The 10,432-nt window shown below is 33.8% G+C and overlaps 1 protein-coding gene across 1 annotated transcript; it reads left to right on the top strand.

Annotated features, from left to right (window-relative positions):
* Positions 1-402: 402 nt before the first annotated feature.
* Positions 403-5,012, top strand: HELRODRAFT_105290 (hypothetical protein; the record flags this gene model as incomplete). Its single annotated transcript, XM_009010824.1, has 8 exons — positions 403-586; positions 1,176-1,253; positions 1,396-1,497; positions 2,234-2,453; positions 2,652-2,720; positions 3,216-3,260; positions 3,535-3,698; positions 4,511-5,012. The coding sequence occupies 7 exons, from the start codon at positions 403-405 to the stop codon at positions 3,689-3,691; spliced, it is 855 nt and encodes a 284-aa protein (XP_009009072.1). The 3' UTR covers positions 3,692-3,698; positions 4,511-5,012.
* Positions 5,013-10,432: the final 5,420 nt, after the last annotated feature.

The raw sequence follows: 10,432 nt of genomic DNA, 5'->3' as shown, positions 1-10,432 counted from the left end.
CTATGCGTGTATGTGGTGAGAATAATAACATAAATTAATTAATGAATGAGTGGTCGGTCTAAACTTGTCTCGTTTTGTACATCTGCTGATAGGAATTACACCTGGAAATATACTTATTTAGTGTGATGATGTTGTCTGCTTAGATTAGATGCTTGCCTTTCGTTACGAATTAGCCTATCCCTATTTTATTTATGCAAGCTGCTAGATAAGATAACAGACCTGATAGCCAAGAGTTAATTAGATGATCCAGCACATTTAATTGTCGAACTGCACATTTAACTCCATCATTTGGTTTGTCTCATTGCTAAGCAATTCTACATGTTATCTGCTGAATGTTTTTACGATCATCAAGTCCATCACACACGTTACCTTTTAGGTTACATTAAAAAATCTGTTATGCAAATGTTATTAATTTCTTTCATCATCGCACGATACTTTCCAGCCATCCAATATTTGAAAGACAAGCCAGCTGGTTCTTTTGTTATTCGCAACAGTGCAACCTACCCTGGAGCTTACGGGCTGACGTTGAAGGTGTCTCAGGTGCCAGATAATGTACCGCTGACCACTGGTAAGCCTTTGAGATACCGTTGGTATTGTGCGTGTGTGTGTTAGTGAATGAATGATTTTATTGAATGAATGAATGAATGAATGAATGAATAAATGAATGAATGGATGGATGAATGAATGAATGAATGAATGAATGAATGAATGAATGAATAAACGAATAAGTGAAGTGGGTATGGGAGTTGAATGAGTGAAATGGAAGAGAGAGCTTCATGAGCACTCGTCTTGTGTAGTCCCTAGCTTTTTGAACTGTTTAATGTTATGCTTTGTTCGCATCTAACGAATTATTTTAGTTCGATTGATTTGTAATTCTGTGTAGATGTTTTTAAGACTTGTTATGTAATGCAATCCAATGTGTCGTTCACTCTGTGTTGTGTAAACTGTTTTTTTCGTTATGCCGGAGCCGATATTGTCTGCAGATATATTCGTATGAATTGTTTATTATGATTGTATTTGTCATCTTGCATTAACTCCTCATATGTGAATGATTTATGTGAATGATTCCTCATGTGTGAATGATTCCTCATGTGTGAATGGTCCCTCATATGGGAATGGTCCCTCATATGGGAATGGTTCCTCATATGTGCATTATTCAGGAGATCCTCAGTTAGAACTTGTTCGACATTTCATAATCGAACCAACTGCAAAAGGAGTTCAGTTGAAGGGCTCTCCAGTTGAACCCGTCTTCGGTTGCTACTTTTATTTCATTTTCATCCATTTCTTATATAAATATTCAGATAAATATCCATGATGTATTTATTAATGTTTATTTTGCATGTGATAACGTTGAAAGCATATTACTTATTGATGAATGAATTATTCCACCATCAGCCAGCTTATCTGCTTTCGTCTACCAGCACACAATCACCCCACTCTCGCTGCCTTGTCAGTTGGTTCTACCAAATATCGATGGTACGTTAGATGTGTGCGTTTGTGTGCTTGCGTGTGTGCTTGCCTAGTGTAATTCAATTTTTTCATTTTGTTTGTTATTTCATTTTAATATGTTTGTTATTTTCATTTAGATTTGTTTTCTTCATGTTTTTGTTAGACATGTCACTATTCCATCACATCATATTTTTCTCTCAAGTTTACAATCATTATATTCTTTCATCAAATTTATTATCATAAGTCCACCTCGTGTTCATTCACTCACGTCTCTACCACTTCGCCGTTTGCCGAATGACGTCCACTAGATGTTATTTGATCCCAAAATGTTGAATGCTCCTATTAGCTGCGTTCAGACATGTTATGTCATGTGGCGATAAGCCAATTAATCATGTGACTAATCGGGATGTGATAAAGATGATGATGAAGATGATGAAATAATTTCAGCAGTAAATAGTCGATGATTGTGTGTGCGCTATACTTATAATAAATGATTGACGATCACATTCACGAAGATTATGACTGGAGATGAGTTGGGATGAATTTGGAAACCAAATATTAGTAGCGATGGTAATGAATGAGTAACTGCTATTAAACTGATTGTTAACGAATTATTGATAATTGATGAGTGAATTTGATTTCAATGCAGACGTTTTTGAAGATCAGTCGACGGCAGTTGTTGGGTCGTCATCAGCATTCTCCTCATCGTCAAAAGCTGGTTTGCTCTCTTACTCTACATAATTCATGCAGCAGTATCGTATCAATCGTTAAAATGTTTCGAAAGGTTCTTTTTTTAAAAGTCCAACAGCATTTTTGTTGATGTTACAAACAGATTGCAATGTGCTGTACATCGATAGTTTGGATATGGAGAGCTTGACGGGACCAGATGCCTTGCAGAAAGCACTTGATGTCATTTTTGCTAAGGGGTCAGCCCTTCCAAAGACAATTCTTGTGAACATAGCCGCTTCGTCACAAGGCATCACCGTTACTGATAACGAGCGCAGGTTACATGAATTCTAAAGAATTACCTCTTTCTTATTTTTTTAATTTAGTTTTTACTAACTTTTGTTAATTTAATAATGATAATATTAATTTATGTTTTATAATATTTGTAATGCCATTGTTTCGTTTAGTTCAAGGGAATTTTATTCAGCATTTCAATTTATTTTAATATTTTATTCATAAATATTTTTTATATCCAGAAAGTTCTTTCGATACTCTTACCCACTGAACAGCATAACTTACTTGGGATTAGACAATCAGGAAGACAAGTTAGATTTTTTTTCTAAATGGCTCAGTTTCAAAATGTATTATATTAAATGATGGTGGCAGAGATGAATCGAAGAATCGGAGTTGATTTAAAATTTGTCTGACTCTGACTTTTTGAAAAAAAAATTCGACTCCGACTTCCCAGAAGCTCGTTCAACCTTTGTTTTGAAACTTAATAATTGATCGCTACTTTTTGATGTCTTTTCCTTTGTATATTTAAATTGTAAAAACCACTGTGTCAGAGTTGGATAAAAATTATTCAAACTCCGTCTCTGACTCTGGGTAAAAATTTCCAAGTTCCCAACCCTCAAAATTTTTTGTAGTAAAGCACGACTTTCGCTTCCAAAAACCATGTTGACTCTTACTGATTATGCAATTTTCAGAAAGATTTAAGTGAGCGAATAATGTGATGTAACGTAATGCGTATATAACTGTGTCAATCATGTAATGACTATCAATTTAAACTGACTAACAAAGAGATATTAACCTTATTTCAGATGGAAAGTCGCAGATTATGATGGTCAGGCCAGGGCATGTGGAAGGTCTCATGCTATTTTGCATTTTGTTACATTTGTGACTAATTCCTAATTTTTACTATTTTAAAATTTGTTTCAATTTTTATAATTCTTGTATAAATGTGGCCGTTATTTTTTCTGTTGCATTATCATCTGTTGAATGGGCTGTCTCGTTTTATTTGTTACATTCGTTATGTTCATTGCAATTCAGAGGGACCTGGTGCTCACTTGTGCTTTATTAGTTTTTACTTCATTTTTAGTAACTGTTTGAAACTAACGCTGCACAAAAATCATTCACCAGAGTATTTGGATTTGTAGCGAAGAAATCAGTTGGTGGAACGGATAACGTCTGCCACATGTTCGCAGAACTTGATGCCAGGCAGAACCCTGCGCAGACCCTCATCGAGTTCATCACCACCATCATGAAGAACGAAGGCAGGCAAGTGACCAGGACGTGAATGCAAGGTTCTCATTCTTCTCCTCTCTTCTTATTTGTCGTATCCATCTGCATCTAGGAATCAATGTAGAAAGCAGGTGCATGTAAAACATTACCCGCTCTTCGAGTGTAATTAGAATATTTTAAGTGAAACGATCAAGTGTATTCTTTAAAATAATTTTTGCATTTTGATCCAAATTGTATGTTTTAGCCTTTACAAAAGGAAGGTCTAGCAATAAAAATAACGACAAGCTCGAGGTATTCTCTTTTCAAACTGTTCAAAGTTATAAAAGTTGATTAGGTAAATCATTATGGCTCTAAAAAGTAGTCGTTTGAGTGCTGGATAATAAGAAGATGAATGTTAAGAGGGTGAGGAATTGTTGAAGATAGAAGGATTGTATGTTTTTCTAAATGAACCTATTCCAATAATTAACGATGGTTATTATATTAAGTGAAAAAAAATCGATTGACAGACTTAAAATGTTGAAAACAGGTTTGATCAGAGCTTAACTTGTACGCAGTTTGAAAATATTGGAAAAATCGGAAATCCGCTCTGAGTGTTAGACCGGTACACTCTGGTCCAGACTCTGGCCAAAAATTACTTGTACCATTGTAGTGGGGGCTGTGCCGTAATTATATGACTTGAAAAACGTGATTGCTGTTGTAAGTTTTCAAGTATCAGCACGAATTTATTCAGCCAGAGCGGATCTCCGACTTGACCGGAAATATTTGTCTTACAGGATAGCAGCGAGATGGTGTGCTTGAAAACTTTATTAAAAAAATCAAATTAATGAAAAAAGTTGTATTAATGACCATAACGATGTAAATATTGACAACGAAGGTACGACCCACCCAGAGAACTGGTTGAAGAGGAGCGACATACAACGTGCCAATCAATGTAGTAGTGTTCTCGTGACTCCATCCATTGCAATGGGATGAACGATTGTACAAATATTTATTCATTCATCTCCATTCATTCGCAACTCCTTGATGTAATTGGAATCTATCCTTTTGGGACTTTCGTTTTGTTTGGTTTTCAATGCATTTTTCTCAATTATCTATAAATAAATAAATTAATTAATTAATTACTTTCCTACGTTTCTAACAACTGTAGATTCGTATTTCTCCCATTTTTTTTATCATGTTTCAGTTAATATAACATCAACAAATGCTACTACTAATAATAATTGTAATTATTATTATGAAATAATATTAAAAGTTAATTATATCGACACAAGTTAACAGAGGTTAATTAATATAACATTAGACGTTTATCTCAAGTGCTTCAATTCATGATGTTGATGGGTGTATGTATGTTTGGATGTATGTTTGTTTGTTTGTATGTTTGTTTGTATGTATGTTTGGATGATTGTATGTTTGAATGAATGTTTGTTTATTTGTTTGTATGTGTGTATTTATGCGTGTATGCATGCATGGCGTTAGTAATATTGACTTGTTTTAAAATATGATTTGTCGTTTGTATGCTTATATGATTTGTTAACATTTTAAACGTCAATGAGCTTTGAAATATTAAAATACAATTTTTTATGTATTTTTGTTGTAAAAATAATTTTTGAAATTAAACACAGTTCACATTAAACATCACAGATTTCTTTTGCACATCAACAACGCCAAACAAATTATTCTCCAAATGTCTTAACTGTTTAATTGTTTTACTTAACCGTTTGTTACTTATTCACATGATAGTCCTATTAAAATATAGCTGACAAAAACACAGACATATAAATCTTGTATCTTTATAGTATCATGATGGTATTACGTAGTATCATGTATCGTGTAGTGTCATTTAGTATTATACAGTATCAGTGTCATGTAACACCATACAACATCTTGTGTATAATACACTATCATGCAGTTTCAAACACTACCATGTAGTATCATACACTATCATGTAGTATCATACACTATCATGTAGTATTATACACTATCATGTAGTATCATACAACATCGTGCAGTATCATACAACATCATGTGTATCATACACTATCATGCAGTATCATACAACATCATGTGTATCATACACTATCATGCAGTATCATACAGTCTCATGTAGTATCATACACTGTCTGTAGTATCAAATAGTTTTATTCCTAATCCATCTTAAGTCTTTTTAGTAGGAATTGTAAGTAGTTTTACAATTTGTTGACAAACTGTTTTCTTATTGGTCAGGATTCGTATGACTTGTTTGGTAGTTGTTTCACCATTGAACATTCATTAGAATGTGATGTTAATGAATTTTTAATGATGACAATAGTATAATGATCCATATTGAGCATGGAGTGTGTTCACCAACATAAACCGTATGTTTAATGTTGGTGAACACACTGGATCAAATACAGGATTGTTATCGAAATGAAATTTACTATTTTTTAGTTAAAATGAGACACTTGATAAATTTTACGTTGCACGATGCACGATACTTGATTAATATTAATTAATTCAAATCAAATCAAATCTGCGTTTATTCAGATTTGATTTGATTTGAGTTAATTAAAGTTAATTATAATTAATTTAAGTTAATTAAAGTTAATTATAATTAATTAATTGATTGATTAATTAATTAATTAACAGACTTTCGTCTGTTACGAAGTTTTATCCTCTTATAAATGTTACAATGATCCTATGTTTATGACAGTAGTGGTGATGATATCTTTTTGGATCCTGCCAATAGTAATGTTACTTATTTCGATGTTATCACAGAAGATCTATCTTCTATATGGATAACAGTAGAAAGTGATTATAATGGAAAATGATGGAGTTCTGGTTGAGGATGTTGGTGGAGGAAGAAACCCCGTAGAAATGAGATGATGAACGGTCGGATGGATGTTTGGCTGGCTGGCTGGATGCACGCATGCATCAAATTAACAGAAGAAACTAGCGTTGTTTTCCTAACTGGTTGTTTTCACATTAGTTGTAGCCTCTGCTTCACATACACTTCATCATTTGATCATTTTTTTTCCTTTTATTTAATTTTCTCGGTTACCTTCATTCGTGAATATTTTTAAAAATTTAACAAATTGTTGCGTTTTACAGCTTTTTTTTAAGTTTAACACAATTTTCATGATGAACCAATTATATTTTTTAACTTGTTGAACTAATGAACGTTAAGACTAATAAATTATTTGAAGTTATTCATATTATTACATTCGCTGATATTATCATTAAAAATTTTTTTTATATATAACAATGTTTTATGAAAGAGTCCAACATTTTGACAACCTGAGCAGCTTGTTGATCTTAAACCAGAAATTTTAACTCATTTCATTTCACTTTTGAAATTAGATAAAAACTAATTTTCTACTAAAATAGGTTTTAAATTTGTTACTTAAATATCTGACTAAAGATAACATTCAACTGTTTTTCATTATAGAAATAAATGTTATTAATGTTCCCTTACATTTATTCAAAACTTGTAACAAACGAACAACGAGCAAAAAACTTGCGCAGAATAATTTCAAAGTATCGCGTTTCGCATTCCACCATATTAAATTATTAACTGAGTTTCATGCAATGACGTTGCAATGCTAGGGCGGTCCTTACATGTTGTGTAGGGAGTCTTGTTTGTTTGGTACGCATGCATTTACTCCAGGATAAAACAGAGGCAGCTTGGGGCGGCAAATTTCGGAGTCAGAAACTTAATATCTTTGCCGATACTTTATTAACTAACTTAATAAAGTATCGGCAAAGTGAATTTATATTTAGGCAGGATGGCATCTTATGTGGTACCTACAACAGCGTCGGTGCTGTTTGCACGGCGACCTAGACAACGTGGCACGGCGCTATTTGCATTTGCGTGCGTGGTTGTTGGGATGAAGATTTTGGTTATTTGCAAGTGGTGAGAGATAATTTCAATGACTGAAGAAAGGGGAAAGATTTTGGCTGACACTGATTAGAAACGTATTCGTCAGTGAACATTGCGCTTTGGTGATAATCTGTAAGAGACGGCTTGAGTAAACTGGCGACAAATTTCGAACTGAGTTTTTTGAGTAGTTACAGGGAGGTTGATTATTGAACTGAAGAAGCGGCGGTCGACTAGCGTTAAATTTATAAATTCGTTTCTAATCCGTATACATGGTATGATCGTATTCATGGAACGATTGAGTGCAGGGTATGCACTGCGCATGGATGGTTGTATGCACTGTGCATGGATGGTTGTATGCTTGTGCATGGATGGTTGTATGCATGTGCATGGATGGTTGTATGCACTGTGCATGGATGGTTGTATGCTTGTGCATGGATGGTTGTATGCATGTGCATGGATGGTTGTATGCACTGCGCATGGATGGTTGTATGCATGTGCATGGATGGTTGTATGCACTGCGCATGGATGGTTGTATGCATGTGCATGGATGGTTGTATGCATATGTGCAATGTGCATGGATGGTTGTATGCACTGCGCATGGATGGTTGTATGCATGTGCATGGATGGTTGTATGCATGTGCATGGATGGTTGTATGCATATGTGCAATGTGCATGGATGGTTGTATGCGTTGATGAATACGTGCGTGGATGATTGAACGCATGGCTCAGTGTGTGAATGAATGATTATATACAGGGTTTTATTGTAAGCATGTATGATTGTATGCAGGGTATGATTTCCCTGCTCAGCTGTAGTGTGTTTTCATTGGTCTTAGCGGCTTATACTTGGTAATATTTTTCAACATAATTTATACCGAGAGAGCAGTGAAGTTACATTACAAAAACAATTTCTGGCAACTATTCTTACCTCAACTTTGAAGTAGTTTCTTTTTGTTAACATAGCACAGAGAACCGTAGTGATTCAGACTAAGGGTTTGTTTGCTAAACACTTTAATACAAACAATACATACATTAGCATGAATTTTAAGGCGCCATTACGTACGAGACATAAATACCTATTAAGAGGAGAGGCTGGTGGATGGCATTGACGACACCTTCATTAATTGCCTTTCATCAATCCAATTTTCCCGCCCAATAAACTCACTAATATTTAAAATTTCTTCCAACAAAACTGGTTGAATTTATATATTCTTAGGCTGAAGTTTATTTAAAAATAACGGCTTTTTTAATATATTCCCTATAATCCTTGTTGCGGTTGTTGTCTCATATTTAAAAATTGTAATTAAATGTTTCTTTGTACTTTTTAAATCTTTTACATATTCTGGCAAAGTCAATCAAGTTTTCGCGAGCATATAATTTTTATGTTGGTTCACAAACTTCTAAATTGAATGATCAGGAAAAGAGCATCTAAGAAATCATTTTTTCATATCATTTAAAGTAAAATTATTAATACGAGACAGGTTATATCCGGACTAAATCCTGGCTCTTTGAAATTCGTCTTATTTGTTTATTGATTGCTCCGGCCATGATCGTAAATGTGCACGTTGTACAGTTTTCGCGTGCGTGATTATGTGTACGCTATGATGAAAAAATTTAATCCTTATTAATTTTGTGGAAACATTTTTAGTTTTTTTGTATTACCATCTTTGGCTAGTTAGTTGACCTGGTCCAACCGCTGCTTGTCCGAAATTACCAAATTGTCACACACCTTGCTTGCGCTAATATATTTACGTGAATGTTAGGCGGGTGATGTTTACGTGTATGGTCTTTGCTACAGAAATGTTGAATTTCAAACAAGTGAGTAACGATGTCAGCTGGTGGGTCACATAATTTTCTTTTCAAAATAAACAAGACAAATTCATTGAAATGCTTTATAATTCTACACAAATTTAGACAACTTAAACCTGTGGTAATGTTACGTTTTTCATTTACTTACTTTATAACATTTTTCTATATTACACAAATATAGAAAAATGACCTTTTTAATATTTAATGCAAATGTACTGCTAATTTTTTTTTGAAACACCGAGAACTGCCAGCTAAAATTTTTAACACTTCTCTCAATAAGTTGCAAAAAATAGATTGAGTGAGACAAACTTCAAAAAAAACCTCTTTGGACGGAGATGTTGAAGCAGCTCATTGAGGTTACATTGGCTAGACCCATGATGATGTAGTTCATCCATTTCTTTTCCAGTTTCTCTTCCTCATTAATACAAATTGAATTAGCCTGTAATATGGGCTTTCGGCAAACTTGTCTAAAGAACTCAAATTTTTATTAGATTCCTATATATGTTTTTTTTTTATATTGTTATAACAGTGGAATGGTCGAATTGCGCTATATAAATTAGTTTCAATTAATATGGATTATCTTGATTATTTGTTACATTTCTAAAACTGTCACTTGTTTTTGTAGCTATGCAATCCATAATCTTTCCCGCCATCTTGTGTTATCTCACTCATCTTCCTTAAACCATCTGCACTATTGGGTTAATATTATCAACTGCGAACCAAAGACTTTAATAATTTTCATTCTAACGCAATTCCATTTCCGGCTTCTATTGTTCTTTCCAATAATGTTGTAAGAAGAGGGATGATAATGGATCAACCTGTAATCTTTCAACTCCAGCCACGATCTAACCTTCAAGTTCTCCGCCAGCTCTTTTCTGCCATCTTCAAATCGCCGTAAAGTTTTTCTAATATTTTAACCAGCTTATCCGATGTTTTCAGAAAGATATTTTATAAGCATTCATATATATTTTAGTTTCAAAACAGCGTGTTGCCCAAGAAGATGACATTTATTATGTTAATTAGATGTTGATAGCCCACGTCATTTCTATATTATTCGTTAAAATAAATATTGAATACCCTATTACAAATACTTGAAAGTTACGCTATTTGAAGGAAGACCTTCCACCTAGTATT

Source organism: Helobdella robusta (assembly GCF_000326865.2).
Source record: "Helobdella robusta unplaced genomic scaffold HELROscaffold_1, whole genome shotgun sequence".
NCBI classification, from domain to species: domain Eukaryota; kingdom Metazoa; phylum Annelida; class Clitellata; order Rhynchobdellida; family Glossiphoniidae; genus Helobdella; species Helobdella robusta.
Note: the sequence above shows the minus strand (reverse complement) of the source record. Positions and strands in the feature narration are given on the sequence as shown.